This window comes from Microcaecilia unicolor, chromosome 12 (assembly GCF_901765095.1).
Source record: "Microcaecilia unicolor chromosome 12, aMicUni1.1, whole genome shotgun sequence".
Lineage (NCBI taxonomy): Eukaryota > Metazoa > Chordata > Amphibia > Gymnophiona > Siphonopidae > Microcaecilia > Microcaecilia unicolor.
Genome location: NC_044042.1, coordinates 78,719,155 through 78,741,782, shown reverse-complemented (window position 1 = coordinate 78,741,782; position 22,628 = coordinate 78,719,155). Strand labels below are relative to the sequence as shown.

Genomic DNA, 22,628 nt, shown 5'->3' with positions numbered 1-22,628 from the left:
GACAGGAAATGGCTTGGAGAACCCTTTTGTGCATGTCCCGATTTACTACTTGCGTGCTAAACTAGCTAGAACCAGTTTAAAAACCACTTTGCTGGCTTGTTAAGTTTAGTGCATCTGGCCCTGAGAGAGCTGACCGGAATTTTCTTTTATGTACCATTAAATTCTTGTGGGGATGGGTTGTGATGGGTAATATTTCTGTCCCCGTGCAACTCTCTAGTCCCCACTTCCCCAGCTTCCATCCTCAAAGGGATCCCATCATGTCAAATGTAGACAAGAAGCTGCTAAACTTGGAGAATATATCAAGAAACCCAGTGGGACAGCCCCCTGCTAGTAGTACAACACCACTGTTGATGTGGTGCATTTCAGTGTAGAATCTAGTAGAACCTTCAGTTGCAACCTTATTTTTAAGCTGTAAGGGCAACCTTATTTTCCTGCTATTTTGCTTCACAAGTTCCTCTGAACACACCACCCGAACTCTCGTCCACGCTCTCATTACCTCTCGCCTTGACTACTGTAACTTACTCCTCACCGGACTCCCACTTAGCCATCTATCCCCCCTTCAATCTGTTCAGAACTCTGCTGCACGTCTTATATTCCGCCAGAACCGATATACTCATATCACCCCTCTTCTCAGGTCACTTCACTGGCTTCCAATCCGATACCGCATTCAGTTCAAGCTTCTCCTTCTTACCTACAAATGTACTCAATCTGCTGCCCCTCACTACCTCTCTACCCTCATCTCCCCTTATGTTCCCACCCGAAACCTCCGTTCACAGGACAAATCCCGCCTCTCAGTACCCTTCTCCACCACTGCCAACTCCAGGCTCCGCCCATTCTGCCTCGCCTCACCCTATGCCTGGAACAACCTTCCTGAGCCCTTACGTCAAGCCCCCTCCCTGCCCATCTTCAAGTCTTTGCTTAAAGCCCACCTCTTCCATGCTGCCTTCGGCACCTAACTCTTACCTTCTGGATATCCAGACTGCTCCAATTTGACTGCCCCTATCGAACTGACTTTCACTTGTCCTTTAGATTGTAAGCTCTTTGAGCAGGGACTGTCCTTTTATGTTAAATTGTACAGCGCTGCGTAACCCTAGTAGTGCTTTAGAAATGTTAAGTAGTAGTAGTAGTAGAATAGCTATATTTGAAAGAACCCAAACCGTAAAATATCCTTTTTGAATAACACTGTGATATGGAGGGGAGGGGAGAGGCTGTCCTAGAAATCCAACTGCACAGCCTGATCTGAGTCTATTCTCATCATTCTGGGTTGTAACTAAGCACGCTCACTACATACCCAGTGCTTCCTGGAAGCTCAAACACAGGGTAGTATTTGGGCTATTTGGACAGTATTTTTGTTACAGTGTTCCTGGGGACAGTACAATCTAGTGTTACAACTCCATCCAGTGCCTTCCACCCCTAGAGACACCCTTCTTGCCTCTATCTGCCTTCTTGGGTGCAGCAGTTGACTAACTTGTTTCCAAGGATGCTTGTCAACTCAACAATGAAACCTATAGCAATTCACTGAGAAGACTCTAAGGGCCAGATGCACTAAACTTTAACGAGCCTTTAACGAAGAATTTTTTAACTGTTGCATGCACTAAAGCCCATTTTCCGACGACGGTAGCAGCTAACAAAAACGGAATGCAGATGAGCAATTCGTGTAGAAACCCTATTGTAACGAGATGCACTAACCTTTTCCGATTGGTTTAACGCAGGAAAACCGAATGAAACGCCGTGAAATCTAACGAGAGGTCTGGACACTGCCTCCATTCTTTGCAAATCTGTCTTATGCATTTTCATTATGGGTATCCTGAAAACCTGACTAGCTAGGTGTTTTTCGAGGACTAGGTTGAGAAGCCCTGCTCTAAACTGAGCTGTATGCCCTTCTTAATTCATGACTGACACATGTCCAAAATCCTCCTTTCGTGTGTTTTTCTTGGTAGAGCACCAACAGAACATGGAGCCTCAAATTTCCACCTTCAGCTTTTAAACTTTTGAATTGATTTGATTTTATGGGCGGCTGTTTCTCTGATGTGACTTTTGCATCTATTTTTGAAGCAGAAAAGCATCAGTGTGATTAGCTTGACGATCTGCTAAAGAGCCTCTAACAGCTCAACTTGGGGATATTTTTAGAGCACGGGTAATCATTATAAATGGCTTTGTTACAATTTGTTTGAATGTCTGCAATCTGCTCAAGCATTAACTGCTTGGTGGGTAGGTGGGGGGTGCCCTGGACCTGCTTTCAGTTCTGTTTTTATCCAGTTTAAATTTAGTATTAACTTGGGGTGAGTCGGTCTCTCTCCCTATGGTTAGTCAACTGAATCAGTCTTGAGCATGGACGACAAATAGGTTTAATGTAGATGTTTTGAGCTGTGCTCTGCATATCCTGCCACTTAACAAACCCAAAGCTCTATTCTCTGTGCTCTTTGTTCACAGTTCATAGCTTGTATTTATGTGCTGTACTGCTAATCAATTCAGAAGGCGTCTAAGTGGTTTACAGCAAAAATAATAAAATGAGTTTTAAACAATTGTTAAAACCAGAATATTTCCCACTCCTGGTTCATAGTAACATAGTAGATGATGGCAGATAAAGACCTGTATGGTCCATCCAGTCTGCCCAACAAGATAAACTCATTACATAAGGTATGATGTCATACTTCATATGTATCCGTGACCTTGATTTGTCCTTGCCATTTTCAGGGCATACACTGTAGAAGCCTGCCCGGCACCGTCCTTGTTCTAAAACTTCAGAAGTTGTTTATCTACCATGTTTTTTTTTTTTTTAAGTGTTAATTTTTGCTGCATATTTGCATGCAGAAGGGACACTAACCTCGGGCATCTAGGTATAGAATTGCCATTCTAATAAATGTCTGTGGGGGTTTCAAAACTGGTTGACTTGTGGTTTAAAAATAATTTTTTGGACACGTTTTGTTCTCCAGCTCAGAAGGAACCAGAGCTTGAATCTGGTTCATGAGGCTTCATTCACAGCTGCCTAAGGATTTCCCATGTTATATATCTCCTCCACACCCAGCAGACCTAATCTAGTCATTGACTGTACTCCAGGAGTCATGTGTAGGGATCATTCTGGGATCCTGTAATTTTGGGCCCTAAGCCTGACTTTTAGGTGTTGCTCTTTAGGTATCAGGCCTCCCCCCACCACCCTTTCACTGTCCCAAAACTGTAAATGTTGCGTCTACACTTTCCCCCACATCTGGCCAATTCAGAGATTAGAAGGCCAACTTTGGGATGAAACAGAGTCCCTTCTGCATGACAGGATATAGTACTTGCTACCTGAGCCAGCTCATAAAAAATCAGGGATTGATATTCAATGCTAGTTAACTAGGTAAGAAAGGTTCCTACCCAGTTAACCAGTACTAACTGGTCCGCACAGGCACTGTTCCCTCTAAGCTGAGTGGGAGTCCTCCATCTGTAGTCTTACCAGTGGGTGGTGCTGTTTCACTGAGGGACAAGCTCTGCATGACTCCAGAGACTCTGCTTGTCTCTAACCATTGAAAACAAAATATTGAAATACCACCTCCCACTGGCAGCAATGCAGTTGGAGGAGTCCTGCTCAGCTTAGAGGGAACAGTGCACAGGATATTCAGTGGCACTGAACATCCACTGAATATCCTGTCCACCTAGTAAATGTGAACTGACCTCATGAATATTCATCACAGCGTGAAAACCTACCTGTTGGTGGGATAACTAGTGGTGCTATGGGAAGCCCAGTTCTGAATGCTGGCAGCTCATTTCTCCTGTGATACATTTTTCAGGGCGAGGGGTACTTCTTTTTGCTCTCTAATTAATTAATTGATCACTAACCACCACCACACTCAGACACACATACCTTGCATTTCTCAGCCTCCCATAGGGTCATTGGCATTGTAATTGATATCGGACATTCATTAATGACTATGGATTTTCATCAGCCGATATGGGGAAAGGGGGGGAGGGCTGATGTTGATTTGAGCAGCCTTTTGCCTTGTCTTGGTAGGAAACTCAACCAGTCCTAATCCAAAAGCCAGGGTACAAGAACCATGTTATAGGAATATGTGCTTCTGTAGTCAATTTACTTATAGAATAATCCAGGATTGCTGAAGAAGAGGCTGGTATATGGGGTGAAATGTCGTCTTCAATTCTATCTCTGGAGATATTATTCTTCTGTCCATCTTCTAAATGACTTCACAAGTCACTCAGATCACCTATCTCCAGAACCATTAGGGACTACCAGAATGTTACACATTTGAGCTGCTGATGTTTTGGTTTCCGTGGGTTGTGGAGGGTAACGGAAGCCTCTCTTCTTTCTCATCCCACTGCAGGAACCATATTATGTGCGCTGTATTAAACCCAATGACAAAAAATCTCCACAGCTCTTTGATGAAGAGCGATGCAGGCACCAGGTGGAATATCTTGGTCTTCTGGAAAACGTGAGGGTCCGACGTGCTGGATTTGCCTACCGCCAAACCTATGAGAAGTTCCTTCACAGGTGAGAGGGTGAGGAAAGGATGGCCACCATCACCTCTGATGTTAGTTGCTGGTTCCAAGAGGCACAGGGCAGCTATTGGATCTTGATCCAAGATGTCCATGACCAGAAGTACAAATTTAACCTGAGACTGCCCGCTTTTGGGGTCCCTGGTACTGTGCTTTTAATGTGAGACACAAGGGAGGGTAGAGGGGTTCCAGCCATGTTCTGCACAGTCTTCAGTGCTATCCAAACCAACTGGAGAGCCTTGAGAAGACAGTACAGTTTGAAATAGTTTAGCAACTTCCATGCAAACTACAAGATCAATATTCAGCACCACGGACAGTTTTTTTTTTTGTGTTGGCTGCTGTGGTAAAAAAATAATCCAGATATTCAGCGTCGTCATAGGCACCAACATTTCAAAATGATAAGGGGGTGCCAAACATAATACAAACTACCCCTCCCTGGACACAGTTAAATTCCGGGGGTGATCTGTACCCACAGAGCTGTCACATATGAAGGCCAGTGTCCAGATAGTGGCTGGTTCTGAGTATCCAGATCATGCAGTCAGCATCGGAACATATCCGGATAGCAGGGATGTTCAATCCGCTATCCGAATAACCTAGGACAGCCTTTCAGCTTCTTGTGCGAAGCAGTTGACCAGCTTTTAACAGTTCTAAATTGTTCAGATAGCGGACTAAATGTTCCCGCCATCTGGGTAAGTTCCAGGACCAGCTGTGCTCCACCCTGGCACTGTCCATATACTGCTGAGGTGGATGTGGATATTTCAGCAGCACCATCTGGGTGGTGCCTCTGCCCTGGTCAGCAGCATTTATCCAGATAAGTTCTTTTGTCTATCAGCCTGTACATTTACTACCTTTGGGAAGCTTCACCAGTCCTGGGATGCATGTCAGAGTAAAGAGTGAAGAATGAAAACAAGCATTAAGAATTCTTTAGAAGCGTACCTGAAAATACACTGTGGGAATCGGAGGGCGCAGTGCAACTTGGGTCTCGGAACTGTGTGGTTTAAGCACGTGAAGGGCAGTTTTATAAAGGGGAAGGTATTGGCGCCCATGCTGTAAACAAAAGAGATTCCTATCTTTTATAGAATAATAGTGTAGCCAGATATACACGCACATATGTGAACTGGTGCAAGCACTTAATGCTAGTTATAGAGCTGGTGTAAATGCTTACGCCTAAAATGCTTAAATAAAAACACGCATAACTTAATAGTATTCTATAATTTACATGTGGAACTATGCACCCTGCTCATACTCCACGTGGTGTACACCAATCTTCAAACTGCACACCAGGGGCGTAGCCAGCCTTCCGTGGGTGAGGGGTCCAGAGCCCGGGGGGAGGGGGCACATTTTAGCCCTCCCCCCGGCGCCGCCCCCCCCACCGCCGACATTGCCGCCCCCCCTCCCGCCACGAACCCGCCGCCGCTGCAGCCTACCTTTACTTTTGCTGGCGGGGGATCCCACTCCCCGCCAGCCGACGTCTTCTTCTCAGTCGCTTCCTGCTCTTCAATTTGTTTGCTGACGTCCTGCACACGTAATTGTACGTGTGCAGGACGTCAGCAAACAAATTGAAGAGCAGGAAGTGACTGAGAAGAAGACGTCGGCTGGCAGGGAGTGGGATCCCCCGCCAGCAAAAGTAAAGGTAGGCGGCGACGGGGGCGGGTTCGCCGGGAGGGGGGTCCTGGGGTGAATCTGCGGGGGCCCCGGCCCCCTCAGGCCCCACGTACAGTAGCTACGCCACTGCTGCACACCATCACGTGTAGGTGCTGTGTTATAAGAACATAAGAATAGCCATACTGGGTCAGACCAATGGTCCACCTAGCCCAATATCCTGCTTCCAACAGTGGCCCATCCAGGTCACAAGTTGCCTGGCAGAAACCCAAAGAGTAGCAACATTCCATGCTACCAATCCCATGGCAAGCAGTGGTTTCCCTATGTCTGTCTCAATAGCAGACTATAGACTTTTTCTCCAGGAACTTGTCCATACCTTTTTTTTAAACCACATCCTCCGGCAAAGAGTTCCAGAGCGTAACTATTCTTTGAGTGTAAAAATATTTTCTCCTATTTGTTTTAAAAGTATTTCCATGTAATTTCATTGAGTGCTCCCTGGTCTTTATAGTTTTTGAAAGAGCGAAAAATCGATTCACTTTTACCCATAGCTTGAATATTGATATTACACGTGTATGTGTACACATGAGCACATAAACCAGTACTCTGGTCATTCACGTGCCTACTTTATAGACTTACCCCCTGAGAGACAGATGGAAAAAGAATGGAAATAGATCCAAACATAGAAATCTGTCTGTTTCTCTTTATAAGCTGTTTACCGGTTGTTGGGGGTTTGTTTTTATTTAAGCAGCAGGAGACTGGGATAGTTTTGCATCTCTTAACTAATTTTCCTCATCCATTCTGTCATTGTCTGGGTCAGGGGAAGAGACCCCTGAAATCCAGGAGGTGATGAAGAAATGAATTTGAAAGGTGGGAGGCTTCAGCCTGGAAATGTAATGGATTGTTCCCACTGAAGCGTGTTGCAATGCGTACGGCACCCTCTGCGTTTCCATTTAACGCGCTGTCGGGTGGAAAGCTGCTTTCTTCTGTCATTTAATCTGTCTTGCAGCTATTTTTTCTTTCATTTATTATTTTCTGTTCCAGCACTTGTGAACAGCTTCCTTAGTTGCTGACGCTGAGGACTTTTTGATAGAGGCAGGCCAGGAATTCTTGGTCTTAGTGAGTGCGTGTCTTTGAGATTGGCAGCCCATGGGAGAAAGGTGATTCTCAAAAACTTAATTTGCTGGGATCTTAGCTGTTGTGCCCCTCTTCCCCTCCACCTCCACTTAGTCCATGTATGGCTGTAATGTCATATGTTGTTTCAAGTTCCATGTTTGATTCCTGGTGAACAGCAGGGCTGAGCCAGCTGATGAGGTGTCAGTATAATTAGAGACACTTAGTGGGTGCATAAGTACATAAGCATCGCCATGCTGGGACAGACCAAGGGTCCATTGAGCCCAGCACCCTGTCACCGACAGCGACCAAAAGAACAATTGTCCCGCCCATGGGTGACATGCAGCATACTCTACCTCTGTTTGCCTTTTTCACACTGCATCTGGTTTCTGCAAAGTTTCGGTCCCCTTTGCTCCTCCTGGGTAAGGTCAGCAGTGGATCGTGCTCCATAGGACCTATAGAGTAGCTTGTGGTCTTTATCCTACATTTCTCAGCTGGGCAGCCTGTGACCTCTGGTATTGCTATTCAGTCAAGTTCTCTAGTGGGATGATAAAAACGCAATAATTGTTGGTTTTTTATCGTGCTGAACGTAATTAGAGGGGAGAGGCAGGACTTTTATTACTGAGAGTTTCCTAGCTCAGCCTCTCTTCCCTCTCGCCCAGTTTCATCCTGCTTCTTTCTAGTCCTTTTCCACTCACAGACTGCGGGGACAGTGGGGTGGGGGTTTGTGCGTCTCCCCTGAGGAAGAAACTAAGCAATAAAATACAGCTGCCTGGCTAAAATTTAGCAAATTGCTAACAGCCAGCGATACACAAAAGGGATCGCATGCAAATGAGCTGCATGGATCCCCCTTTGTGCATCCTCACTGTTTGCGAGTTTGAGCTGTCAAATGGATTTGACACTGTTGTCAAATCCATTTGACAGCTGTGATGCACTGGACCGCAACTGTTACCCTGGTGGTCCAGTGGACCCTGACCTCCAATATCTTTTTTTAAACATTCCCTGGTGGTCCAGTGGACCTTGACCAACCCCAACCCCCCCCCCCCCCCCCGCCCGTGACCTCGAAATCTTTTAACAATTATTCCCTGGTGGTCCAGTGGACCTAACCCCTTCCCCTGCACTGGACCAAACCCCTCCCTCCTGCATCTGCCTCACACCCCTGCCTATCCCTTTAACTTACAACAAGGTGGAGGCAGGAGCAATGGCTCCCCCATCCTGCCTCGGGCCTGCCCGGAAAAAAATGGCAGTGCGCCCAATCCCTGCCCAGTGCATTCTGGGATGCACTGGACAGGGCTAAATACCATATAAGGGAAAAAAACTGATTAGAACCAGTCTAAAGCCTCGAATATTGTGTTCAATTCTGGTTGCCGCATTTCAAAAAAGATATAATGGAATTAGAAAAGGTGCAGAGAAAGGCAACGAAAATGATAGAGGATGGGACGACTTCCCTAAGAGGAAAGGCTAAAGTGGCTAGGGCTCTTCAGCTTGGAGAAAAGGCGGCTGAGAGGAGATATGATAGAGGTCTATAAAATAATGAGTGGAGTTGAACGGGTAGATGTAAAATGTCTGTTTACACTTTCCAAAAATACTAGGACTAGGGGGCATGCGATGAAGCTACAATGTAGTAAATTTAAAACAAATCGGAGAAAAGTTTTCTTCACTCAACGTGTAATTAAACTCTGGGATTTGTTGCCAGAGAATGTGGTAAAGGCGGTTAGCTTAGCGGAGTTTTAAAAAGGTTTGGACGGATTCCTAAAGGAAAAGTCCATAGACCGTTATTAAATGGACTTGGGGAAAATCCACTATTTCTGAGATAAGCAGTATACAATGTTTTGTACTTTTTGGGGATCTTGCCAGGTATTTGTGACCTGGATTGGCCACTGTTGGAAAAGGGATGCTGGGCTTGATGGACCTTTGGTCTTTCCCAGTATGGCAATACTTATGTACTTATGTTATTAGCAAGGTAAGCTTTGTGCATCTGGCCCTAAGATGGTTTTCATCTCACCAAGATGCTAACAACAGTATTGTAACAGTCTGGAGGTCAGTTGTTGTCACCCTTGGCCCTAAGGCTAAGGCCAAGACTTGAGATGTGGGAGGTTTTATTTCTTCTAAGTTCTCCGTGCCTTTATTTTTTGGTTTTGCTCCACGTTCTTTGTGTCCTTTAACAAGTTATTTCTTCCCCCTCCCCCCCCCCTCGCCTGCTTCTCCAGTGACAATGACACACAGAATGTTCGGATATTGATGACCCTTAGTTATCCCTGTCTAGGCCAGTTTGGTGTAATTGGAGGCTTCCCTGCTCCATTGCCCCTGGCATCTCTTCCTCATGTGAATGCCAGAGGGGGAGGGGTGTTGTTTCCCATTTCATATCCTAGACATTCGTTACTGCACGCTGTGAGCAAACTGATTATGAAGATGGAATTACATTTGGGAGGTGGCTGAGAAGGGGAGGGCAGGGGGCGGTCTCTCTCTCTCTCTTTTCGCAACACAGTAGCACAGGATGACATGTGCGTGGGCTCCATGAAAGTCTCGTGCCATAAATGGGCTATTGATTTGTTCTGTCGCTCCCCGCAGACACCAGAAGGTTCCTGTCACGAGCTCCTGCCGAAATGTATTTGTGTAGCTCAGAGCATTCTGTACTTTGTTCAAACTAATCCATTGAATTAGGTGCTTGTGGGGTTTTATTTTTAGAGGAGGCTGTGAACGGAAATGGAAATTAGTGCTGATGTATGTTGAAGAGAGGATAAGATCACATACCTGACAGTCTGTGCCGTTTTGAGTTTTCACCTCAAGACGTGCCTTGGCATGGTGGATAGGCCCTGAAATCTCGTATTTTCATTGGTAAATAAGGTTCGGGCTGCGCTCAGCACTGTAGTCTGGGTTATAGGTAGTACTGTACACCCACCACAGAAATGCATTTAAAGCCACCTAGCAAAGAACAAAATTAGAATCCCTGTCACCCTGCCTGAATAGTAGGTTTGCGCCCAGCCAGTCTCATTTACTCCCCACATCTCAAAAACCCTTAAATCATAGGTTTTGGAAAATGTTAATCCAGCTCCCTGACTCCCCCCGAATGTGGTCTGTCCATGTCATCCCTGAGTCACATCAGCAGACGCAAAGAACCATAGAAAATGACAGCCGAGGGTAGAGGTGGGATCTGTAGGTCCATTCAGACACCTGTCTGGCCCAGGAGAAGCAGAAGCTCCACCTGAAGTAATGGTATTATTTTTGCGACCTGCACAATCTCATGGTGCAGCACCAGGGAGAATTGCAACAACCCATTCACATCCTGGACTTCACCATCTCATTGCCTTAGTGCACTGGCGTACCCACCAGTGGGCCCAGGTGGACAGGTCTCGCTTCAGGCCCACCCAGTGGTGGTCCACAACATTAGTATAGCTGGCGGGGATCCCCAGGCCCCACTAGCTGAAGAGTCCTCTCTGGAATCTCACCCTCCGCCCTCCCCCCTCATGGAAGTCTCATCCCTGGAGTAGTCAGCATCACGTTTCCAGCTGCCAGTACCGGCACCCCTCCCCCTCCTGTGCATGCTCACTTCAATTGGCACCCCGGCGCATGCATTCATGGGGGATACTGGTTGAACTGAGCATGTGCAGGGTGGGGGAGTGCCAGCGTTGGCGACTGAAAATGTGCTGTTGTCTGCTATGAGAATTAGACTGCTTGAGAAGTACTCCAGAGATGATAATTCAACTGGTGGGGCCTGGGGATCCCTGCCAGCCAAAGTATTCACTTTTAATGCTGCTGGGGTGGGGGCAGAGTGGGGGGGGGGGGAGTAGCAGGCAGAGAGGAAATACGTGGGTTGTGCCCACCCAGTTCACCCCCAGACCCACCCAAAAATTGAGGTCTGGCTAAGCTACTGCCTTAGTGTTAACCCCAATTTCTTCCCTCCCTCTCTAATAATGTAACCTGGTCCCAGGTTTCTAGACAGAAAAAGAAAAAAAATGAATAGTTTAACCAGATAATATTTGTTTATTTCCACCTGACCTCGCTGACATGGGTATAATATCTGTGCTGAGGTTTATGGATATACTGACCCAGGTTGTAAACGAAGACGCAGGCTGAAATTTGCTGACTCTTGATTTATTCCAGTGTGAATAAGGTAATGGGAATGTGACTGTTTAATCTCCTTTTACAGGACTGATTGGTGCCATCAATCATGGGCTGAACCTTTCACCCTGCCTCTCTGACAGGCCTCTCTGTGCCTCTAAAGTGCAGCCTTGAAGTGTTCATGCAGAAAATGACACAGCACAGACCCTCCGTCCTCTTGGCTCTAGTTACCATGGTGGTTTTATCTACAATGCAGGTACAAGATGATCTCCGAGTTCACCTGGCCAAACCATGACCTCTCCTCTGACAAGGAAGCAGTCCAGAAGCTGATAGACTACTGCGGGTTCCAACACGATGTAGCCTATGGGAAAACCAAGATCTTCATCCGCACACCCAGAACACTGTTCACTTTGGAGGAAAAACGTGCTCAGATGCTGATCCGGATTATCATTTTCCTGCAGAAGGTGAGGTGGCAAGCTGCTTTGGTCTGTGCCCCATTACAAGCCTAGAGCTTCCCAACAATGTACATCCACCTAATACCACTCCATTTCAATCCCAGAGATGCACAGCCCCCCACAAATACTTGAACTTTTCTAGCATTGCTGGGCTTGAAAGTTCAGTCCAAATTTAGGGACTTTTTCTTTTTGGGACACCTTTGTCCATTGGCCAGCGATACTGGCCAGGAACAAGTGGGCATCATTCCTGCTCCTGAAGAGGCCACTAGACAACCAGGTAGGCCCGGTAAGGGCCTGCGGGGAGCGGGCAACCTGAGGGACCAGGTTTCTGCTGAGCGTAGGGGCCCAGAAGTACTTTTCTGCAGGGGAGGGGAATGAGTGAGTCTTCTGGCTGGGAGGGGGAGGGTGGGTCCGGCTGAGCATGATGTGTTTTCTTTTGGTTTTGGTTCCAGCTGAAACCCAGCGGCAAACTTCAACCGGGGATTCTGTTTCAGTCAAAACCAAAACTGCTGGTCAGCCTTTATTGGTGGATGAACATACCCGTATTCGCACCTAGTAACATAGTAGATGACGGCAGAAAAAGACCTGCATGGTCCATCCAGTCTGCCCAACAAGATAAACTCATATGTGTATACCTTACCTTGATTTGTACCTGCCTTTTTCAGGGCACAGACCGTACAAGTCTGCCCAGCAGTATTTCCCGCCTCCCAACCACCAGTCCCGCCTCCCATCACTGGCTCTGGCACAGACCGTATAAGTCTGCCCTCCACTATCCTTGCCTCCCAACCACCAACCCCTCTTCCCCCACCTGCTCCGCTGGTATTCATGCGTGTGCTTTCCTGTGAAATCCTCGGCACATAACTTTGAAAATACAACACTGCACGTAAGAGCCACTCGCCCTACCTCCTCCCCCTCCCTAGGGACACCTTCCAGATACACATGTCCAGATGTGTATGTATTCACTGTACGAGGATAATTTTGTGTTTGGGCGCCTCGTTTAAGAGGGGCAACCAGGTGCCTACATATAAAGACATGTAGGAACCTATGTATTTCCATGAAATACTAGTGTTAAGTAGCAGAAATCCCACCTTCCTTGCAGGTGTGAACATTACTCCTGCTCTGGAGGCTGCTGTAACTGTCTGTGCCTAGATTATTAAAGTATGCACTTAAATTAGCATATTTTATAGTCTACACTTGTACTCAGGGCTGGATTTACTCATAAATTAGACTACCTACAGCTTAGGGCCTCACAAGGGGCATCATGCTTCACTAGCCTGGAAACTAGTAAACCTAAAATTTACTTGTGACTTAATTGAGGAGAGGGAGGGGCTCTTAAATGTTACAGCTTAGGGGCCACAATATGCATTAATCCAACCCTGTGTGTACTTGCAAACCCCATTCTAATCCTGTCCCTGTACACATCTGAAAGTCCACCGAGGGGGGGGGGCAGGGGGAGCAAAATTCCTCGGGCCTGGCACCAGGTTCTGTCTCCTGCTTCTGTTGGGATTTGGGTGATTGCGTTAATGAGATAACCCGGTTCTGGCACATAGGAGCAGGAGAGAGACGGATCCCAGTGCTGGGCCCCCCTTGGAGGCAGGGGAGGAGCAGATGCTCTGATGCAGGAAGGTGGGGGGGTTGGCAGCCAGAGCAAGCGAGTGAGGGGCAGGGCAGCAGATTTGTCCCAATTGTGTGTGTGTGTGTGGGGGGGGGGGTAGTAATGGTGGTTACTGCGGCCTGGCTCTGCCTCTTGGCAGCCCTGTATGAAAGCGTGTCCTTTTCTGCCATTTGGCATTAAGAAGCCATTTACGTGCATATGTCATCATATATATTTAAAAAACGACCTCCTGTATGCTTAATTAGACACACCGATATGGCAGGCAGTTTTCATTTCTGCATGAAATGCCTTTGAATGTTGCCCCTAGACATATTTCCTCATGAAGACTCATCCCTCATGCCAACCCCACCTTTTCTGCATGTTATCTTGAAGCAGCTGAGAGGTAATGGGCACCACCTGGACTGCCTCATGTTCAAGCACTGGGGCTTTGGCAGTATGCCAATCCTTGGCCCTCTTCTGTGATTTAGATTGAACCTTGTGTCTCCACCTTCTCCTTGTACAAATGCTAGCAGAATGTTTGGTAGCACAAGTAAACTGTTAAGTTGGGAAGGTTGTCTTGGCTTTATCATGCCGGGTGGTCTTGAGGGGGAAGGGGATGGCAAGGGTTACTGCAGGTAAAAATCCCAAGCTGGGACCCATTAGAGCAGTGCTCCCTGTCACGAATCGCCTAGCTACCTGCCTGGGGTTACCCTGTGGCCACTTAGAGGGTCTATCCCCAGCACAGCTCAGGTTCGTCTGCCACTTGTGCTCTACACTATCACCCTCCTCCCACTGACTGGGTAACAGCCGCCTCTGGACCTGTCTCCCGCTCTCAGTCCAGACAGGCAGAACAAACAAACAAATGTGTTTATTCTCAGAACTTGGAACAGTGAACAAAAAAAATGTGCAAATAGCAAACAATAACAAGTAACTGAAAAATGGATCAATTAGAAAACTAACTAAACATTTGCATACTTCCTAGAAAGTACCTGGGGAGATCAGGACATATACAGCTGTTCATCAGTTATGAAATATAACTGTTTTTTTACAGGGCTTCAGCAAAGAGCTCTCTCTCTCTCTTCTCCCAGGCTGAAACTGATGCAACAGCCAGCATCTGCTGGGTAGTTTCAAACTCCAGGCCAGTCAGAGCCCAGAACAGTCAAGTTTCAAATAAAAACTGGTTACATCACTACAGGCAGTTCCTATTATCTTTGTGCCAACTAAAAGAAAGAGAAGTCTGTCCTCTGTAACAGCATTAAGCATAAACTTGTACCATCTGCTGGCCAAACAGGAGAAATACACTTCAGACATATTTAAGACACGAAAATATCCAATATGTTTCACAGGCTTAAAACACACTCCCCAAACCTGTCTGGGGAATTCCACGGTCTCTTGGTTTTTCAGGACAATGAACATGTTGAAGAAAGATCTGCATATCTGCCGCCTTCGTAAGTTAATTTATTGCATGTGTATTTTTTGTAGAATATCCTGAAAGCCTAATTGGCTGTTGGGTCTTCAGGACAGGTTTGGAAAGCCCTGTGTCAGAAGAGGTCCCTTCAGACCTGCCCCCTCCCCCAGCTACTTAGGGACCAGGGGGTCAATATTCAGCCAGCAGCAGTGAGCGTTTTGCCAACTGCTGCTGGCGTTATTCCTGGATATTCAATGCTGGACCATATTCAGGCTTCAGTATTGAATATCTGGTTTATGCTGAGCCGACTAATGCATAGCCGTTTAAGTCGATATTCAGAATTTAAGCAGCTGTGGGTTAGCGCATAAAGATAGGACTGTGATTTATGTGGTTACTCTGCCTGGTTAAGTGCTGAATATTGACACTTGACCGACCAACAGCTGACTCCGCTTCTGGAATGCCCCCAAAATAGATAGTTTTCACTTGGGTGCTAACCGCTAATTTTCAGCAGCGATAACTGGTTAAATCTGTTCAACGGCCGGTTAAATTCAATGGCAGCGGAGGAGTAGCCTAGTGGTTAGTGCAGTGGACTTTGATTCTGGGGAACTGAGTTTAATTCCCACTTCAGCGCCTTGTGACTCTGGGCAAGTCACTTAACCCTCCGTTGCCCCAGGTACAAAATAAGTACCTGAATATATGTAAACCGCTTTGAATGTAGTTGCAAAATCTCAGAAAGGTGGTATATCAAGTCCCATTTCCCTTTCCCTCCCTAAATTATTTTGAACATTGACCTGCATTTTTTTTTTTTTTTTTTGCTGAGGGTGCATTTGGCAGATGATTTCACTTGCTCCCTCATTAGATTGATGCAGATATGATTTTACCCCTAGCAAATGCATAAACCTGCAGCTCTGATTTCTGTAGGAGTTCATGCATGCAGGGGCGGATAGATTAGCGGGGTGGGGGGGAAGAGGTGCAAGCTTGGGACTGGATCTAGCTGCTCTCAGCTGACAGCTTTGGTTACCAGCAGCAGGCCTTGGGCTAGATTTTGCGCTTCGGGCTGTACGGTTAAGAGATCCCCATTCCAAGCTCTGCCTCGCTCCAGCTAACACTTCACTTCACTTTGTATTTGAAAAGGAGGAGAGGAAACGGGACATCTTCTGAAGGAGCTCTCTGGCACAGCACGAGTGAGGCCGATGGATCAATATTATGTTTATCTGCTCACCAGGAACAGGGAGCAGGTGCAGCCAGCCCAGTGTGTGAAATATAATTAAACAGCCTGGAGCACTGAATCTGTGCAGAGTCCTGGAACAATGCCATTTTTACGAACAAGAAATTTATTATTCCATTTTAGCAAAACTTTTCATCCTTTCACTGCCTCTTCCTCTGCCTTCAACATGGCAGAGCTGGCATTAAGTTATTACCTACTTACTTGAGGGTGGGTAGAGATGAGGGATGCATCCTGCACATGGCAGAAATCCAGGCCTTTGGGTTCAAGGCCCAACCAGTAGCGTAGTCAGACTGCCAATTTTGGGTGGACCTGAGCCCAAAGTGGGTAAGCACAAAATGTTCTCTCCCCCCTCCTCTCGCCAACTCAAAATATCCCCAAGCCCTGCCAGCTGAAGACCTCCTTTGGCAGCCAGAACTCCTACCAAGCTCAGCAGCCAGCAGCAGTGTCCCTGAGCTGCCACTGGCAACTTGCCCATACATGCCAGTAGTAGCAGCGGCCTAGGGATATTGTCGCTGACTGCCAAGCTTTGTAGGAGTTCTGGCCATTGAAGGAGGAAGACTTCAGCTGGTGGGCGTGGAGATCCTTGCCAGTCACAGCAAAGGTGCATGGTTGCTGGGTGGACCCCTGACCACCTGGGTCCACCAGTGGCTACACCATTGGGTCCAACACAGTGAGCTCAGGTCCTCAGACCTCCCAAGTTCATGTCAGCTGATACAGCCAGCGGGTGAGGCAGTTTTCCGGCATCCCCTCTTTTTTTGTTCTTGTGATACCCTACCATACCTGCATTTCTTGTTGAAATATGGCTTGTTGGCTGTAACAAATAGTAATGAGAGCTTTCACGACAAGGAAGCGTTTTCAAGAATGCACCACCATGTTTGGATTGAAGCCTCTTCAATTTTTTTTTTGTTTGGTATTTTGACATTTATCAAGTCCTTTTTTTTTTTTTTTTTTTGGATAGGTTAGGGATCTGGTTCATTAGGAGCAAGTCTTTTTCTTTCTCTAACTAGAGAAGGGCCCCATCTGTTCCTGCCTTGCTGGCTGCCTCTTTTTCACTATTCTCATCGCAGGGCTAGAAGGATATTAAATAGTTGTTTTTGTTGCCTGTAATTAGGAGCCTAGGGGTTAATTCTTTAGATTTAGGCGTTCATTATTCTACTAATTTCCATGATTATGTGAACACATCCACGAGTATAAATGAGTAGTTTCCAGTTATGTGCTGTTCTATATGTACAAGTCAGTCGTCGATGGCATGTACGTTGCAGATGGGTGTTCACATGAGTTAATGAATATTTACTTGTTCGTTCTGTTTAATATTGATTTTTATTATGTGATTGGTATGTGATGTGATATGTGGTTTGTATTTGTTATTTTTTTTATTATTATGCATTACATTATTTCTGATTCTGTACATCACCTTGGACATTTATAGGAAATGGTGATTAATAAGTACCAGATTAGATTAGATGTGCTCAAAAAATGTTATGCTTGAGACGGCAGTGATGAATTCATAATTGCTTTGATTGTTCTAATTTAAACTTTTAACTCGAGCTTTAATTCTTACTCAGTTGGATTATTGCAACCGATTGTATGTAGATTATAATGTTTCTCTCTTTAAAAAATTGCAGACATTACAAAATACGGCAGTTAGATTAGTTTATTCAGCTGGGAAATATAATAAAGCACCTCCGCTTTTGATAAAGGCACATTGGTCTGCCTGTCCAAGTCATTCAAGTTATGTCTAATGGTATTTAAAATCTTCTGTGGTTCTGCACCTCTGTATATGTATTTGTCTGGTTATCCGTCCCCTGACCAATATATAAGAGCTCCTATGATATTGCATTTTCTATCATCTAGAGGTGTTCACTATTTGAATATTTTAAAATTATCCTTTACTTGATGAATTCTTGGAATGGTTTTCCAAAGGATCGTAGATATTCAAATGTCGGTTTGGTTTTTCGAAAATGATTGAAAATGTGGCTCTTTAATCAATATCTAAGTCATAGTGCCTAAGAACTTTAGCTGTGAGTTTCTCTTATAATTCTCTGGGCTATTCCCAGTTCTCTTTTTTTTTTTTTTTGTAATCCACATTGAACTGACAAGGTATTTGTGGACTATAAACACATATGCAATGCAGTGTAAAATATATGTGCATATTCTCACAATCTAAGCACTAGCGCTTACACCAGTTCTACGTCAGGTGTAAGTGCTCATGTTATAATATAGGAGCATATTTGACCTGCTACGCAAGTGTTCTAAAGAAAAGCAGGAAGCTTCAAAAAGGCACATTCTCGGTGAATGAAAACAGGCAGGCTGTTATTCTGTACCTGGGTGCCCACATTCATGAAAACAGGCAGGCTATTCTAGAATTATCCTTATTCTGTGACTGGGCACAGACTGTTCTAGAACTATCCTTATTCTGTGACTGGGCGCAGTCTGTTTTAGAAATATCTTTATTCTGTGACTGGGTGTCCATATTCATGAAAACGGGACAGGCTGTTCTAGAATTATCCTTATCCTGTCACTGGGCGCAGTCTGTTCTAGAACTATCCTTATTCTGTGACTGAGCGCAGTCTGTTTTAGAAATATCTTCATTCTGTGACTGGGCGCCCGCATTCATGAAAACTGGGCAGGCTGTTCTAGAATTATCCTTATCCTGTGACTGCCCGCATTCATGTGTCCCTTGTAGGAGCAAAATTACAGAACACTAACATTAAGTGCACAGTTACCCGTGAAAGTGTGAACAGGAGTGCTCAAGTGCAAAGGAGGGGGGTGTACACATGAGAAGAGCTGCCACTTACATATGTAATTTACAGAATAACTGCTACATTTACACATCTATGGCTGGTGTAACTACAGACATGCAAATGTAAAGCGTACCGATACTGGGTTATGCTAGTATTCTATAACAAAATCTGGGCACCCAAATAGGATGTCACCATACCTCCTTGGGACACCTGAATTGTCCCCTCTAGTGCTTAGAATTGCCCTCTCTAGTCCTTAAAATCAGTGCTACCGTATACTTGTGTCGTACACTGAAAAATGTAGACTATAAAATGGCTTCATTTAAACAGGGTTGCCCTATCCATGAGTCATTTTTCATGGGCAGGCATCTCTCCTACTCTCCATCCCCCATCACCACCTGCAGTCTGGCATCTCGCCTCTCTCCTGGCCAGGATCCAGCATCCCACCCCTTTCAACCTTATCTTTCGAGATTATTGGCAGCATCAGGGATGCACATACTCTGCCTGCAGCCTGACCTGGAGCCTTTCCTCCAACATGTCCCACCCAAGTTATGTTGGAGGAAGAACAAAGGTCATGCCACAGGCAACATATCTGTATCACAGCTGTTGCCACTGGCAACTTCAAAAGAGAAAAAGAGAAACATCTTAAGGTAGACCGGGGAGGTTTGAGAGAGAGCTGTGTAAGCATTTAGCTTAGCAGGGTTTAAAAAAGGTTTGGATAATTTCCTAAAAGAAAAGTCCATAAGCCGTTATTAAGATGGGAAAATCCACTACATGTTTCTAAGATAAGCAGCGTAACATCTGTTTACTGTTCTGAGATCTTGCCAGGTATTTGTGACCTGGATTGGCCACTGTTGGAAACAGGATACTGGGCTTGATGGACCTTTTGGTCTTTTCAATATGGCGATGCTTATGTTAGGTGCATATGCCAAACTTGGGAGCAGAGGGGAGGAGAGAAGACTAAAGAGGAGCCCCAGTTTTTACATGGGTCACAGCAGCTTTGGCCATTTTTAGTTTCAAAACTGCTTCAACTTATATGCGAGTATATTAGGTAAGCTCCTAATTCCCTCCCCCCCAAAAAAAAAAAATTTCACCTGCCCCCTCTTCGGTAGCCACCCACATTTTAGGGTTCTCATTTAGGCACTCAACCATAGTGGATTTACAGTAGGGCCAATTTAGGATCCTGACTCCCTGGCATAGGCTTCTAAACACTTTGGATAATCATCTTATAAGTAAAACATGCCCCAAAATTCTCAGTTTTCCATGGAAATGCACCAACTTCCTTTTCCATTTATAGCATGTCAAATGCACTCCACCTACTGTACACCTTCTAGTTTTTATGGCCTTCATGCTACTTCAAGTTTAAAAGAAATAAAAAAAAGTTAACCTACATGGCAGGCATCCAGTGTGGCCTCATTACCAATAGACTAGAAGAGCAGGTTCTGAATGGGAAGTTGCCACACCCAACCCGTGACAAAGGGTGGCGTTTCTCACCAGTAACGGTGCAGTTGCCCTAAATGAGCCAGACTGGTACCTCCCTAGTTGCCTACGTATATTGAAGTAAGAGAGAAAATGTTACTCATGTCTGATTACTAGTTATGGTGCATTTAGGAAATACTGAACAGAAACCAAATTATCTGGGTACTCCCAGCCTTGGAGTGTTCTCTGTCCCTTGGCAATTCCTGATGTCTGAGCTCCACTACACCATTCCAGATCCCCAGCTGTAGGAGGGAGCGTTCCACCACAGCTGTTCAGTTCTGTTCCTGTGCCAGTAGGGGGCACTTCTGCAGTGTTATGACTTCCTTTCCTCAGGGAATGATGCCATCTCTTGAAACACCCTTCATGTAGGAGAACCACACCCGCTCTGCTGACTAGCTAAAGGGACAGTATCCATGGCCTTGGTGTTTTAGTCCAAAATACCTGAAATTTAATTTTTCAAGAAGATTATGACCAGACAGTTCCATCCCAAGAATCTCAGGGTTTATGATGTAAGCTTTGCACTGGCTCTCTATGTGTGTGGTTCTGCATGGATTACTGTAGCCATGTCAGGCAGCCCTGCTTCACATCACTTACCACATGACCCGTGGCTTCCTTCTATACTTAAACTGAGTGTATGGCTGAGAGCAAAGAGGCAGCAAAAACTTCCTGTCTCATTGTCGCTTTGGATACCTCTCTAATGCAATCTGTGTTTGGGCCATTAAAAGCCTGTAGAGCGGGCTGTGCTGTGTGACATCTTGTCTCGGGAACTTGGTCCTCATGAATGACACTGGTTGTGCGAGTGTATCTGGAGGGAGGAGAGTGGGGGGCAGGCACCCAGTCTGAATAATTGGATATGAAAAAGCCCCGTCTCATTGGCGTAGCTACGAGGGGCCTGGCCCCCCCCCCCAAATTGACTCTGGGCCCCCGGTTTGACTGGCAGGGGTCCCCAACCCCTTCTAGCTAAAGCGTTTGTCCCGCGCTGGTCTCACATTGCCTGGCACCCTGACCTGTTTTCAGTTGCTGTGCACGCTTGTTTTAATGACCATCCGCCAGCCAAGGTACCTTTGCAGTGGTGGGGGAGGGGCAGAAGCGGCGGCAGGAAGGCGGCAGCGGGGAGGCAGTAGTGACCATGGGGTGGGGGGGTGGAAGTGGCAGCGGGAGGGCAGTGGCGGGGAGGCAGGCCAAAATGTGCCCCCATTGGGCTCTGGCCCCCTCTCCTGTTGAGGTCTGGCTACGCCCCCATTACTGCCTGCTGCTCAGCCTGGTGCCCTCTGGGTCGCACTGCAGCTTCACTGACAACTTGCTGTGATTTTAAACCGGTCCAGGCATCAGAGCCAGCACCACATGGTTCATTTTCCTCTTGACTGAAGAAGGGAAAAAAATGAACAACTTGGTGGTTTGATTTGAATGTTTTTTTTTTTTAATTATATTTTTAGGTAAGAGATATATGTGGAATAAAAATGGTTTTATTGGAGTATTTAGTTAGTTCACACCTTTTCAGTGAGTTACATTCAGGTACAGTCAGTAGGTACTACTTCCCTGTCCCCAGAGGGCTCCCAATCTGAGTTTGTACCTGAGGCAGTAGAGGGTTAAGTAATTTGCCCAAGATCACAAGGAGCCGCAGTGGGATTTGAACCTGGCTTCCCATGTCATCAGCCCAGTGTTCTAACCACTGTGGCTACTCAACAGATTTTTCAAATGATGCCTCTTGGATATGTTGTGGTCGATGTACCGTAACCTATTGGTTTGCTTATGCTTCTCAAAATACTTAATGATCCTAGTTTTCTGGAAGCATGAATGCAGCCATTTCTAGACGTGAATAACGGTTCAATCTGACCTGCCTGACCCCTTGCAAAGAGGGGAGGAGGAGAAGCATAAATCCTCTTGGCTCAGGCAAAGGTGATGGAGACAATATAGCATGGTGTGGGACTCACCTTCTCAGGAACGCTGGTTATTCCATGCTGGTATCACATTTTCACTTCCTGCCCTACCTGCACCATGTTGTCAGATACCCTGCAGTGGAGTAGGTTTTAGTGGAGAGAGTGGACATTAATCTTCCTCAGTCTATGAAGCTCTTAAAAATAATTTGTTTGCACGTAAAGTCAAATCCTTATCCTTCCCTTACACATGTCCAGGCTATACAATATCAACACTTAATTTATGAACGTTCCAAAGTTCTCCAGGAATCTTAACAATGGATGGTATAATACCGATCATTACCTTTGGTAATTAATGGAGCTGTGTATGCATAGAAGTTGTGTAATAGGTATCTTGGGGGAGGTTGCATAATTCATCCCAGAAGTGAAATTTATTCTTTTATTTATTTATTTATTTGTTTGTTTGTTTGTTTGTTACATTTGTGTCCCACATTTTCCCACCTTTTTGCAGGCTCAATGTGGCTTACATAGTACCGTAATGGCATTCACCATGTCCGGTAGAGAAACAAATACATGGTGATATT

The 22,628-nt window shown here is 45.8% G+C and overlaps 1 protein-coding gene across 1 annotated transcript in view; it reads left to right on the top strand.

The window, feature by feature from the left end:
- MYO1D (myosin ID) overlaps window positions 1-22,628 on the top strand; it is a 253,291-nt gene that overhangs the window by 162,653 nt on the left and 68,010 nt on the right. Inside the window, exons 15-16 of the mRNA XM_030220531.1 lie at window positions 4,317-4,483; window positions 11,519-11,726. Of these exons, the coding sequence (XP_030076391.1) occupies window positions 4,317-4,483; window positions 11,519-11,726 (375 nt within the window). The remainder of the gene's footprint in view (window positions 1-4,316; window positions 4,484-11,518; window positions 11,727-22,628) is intronic.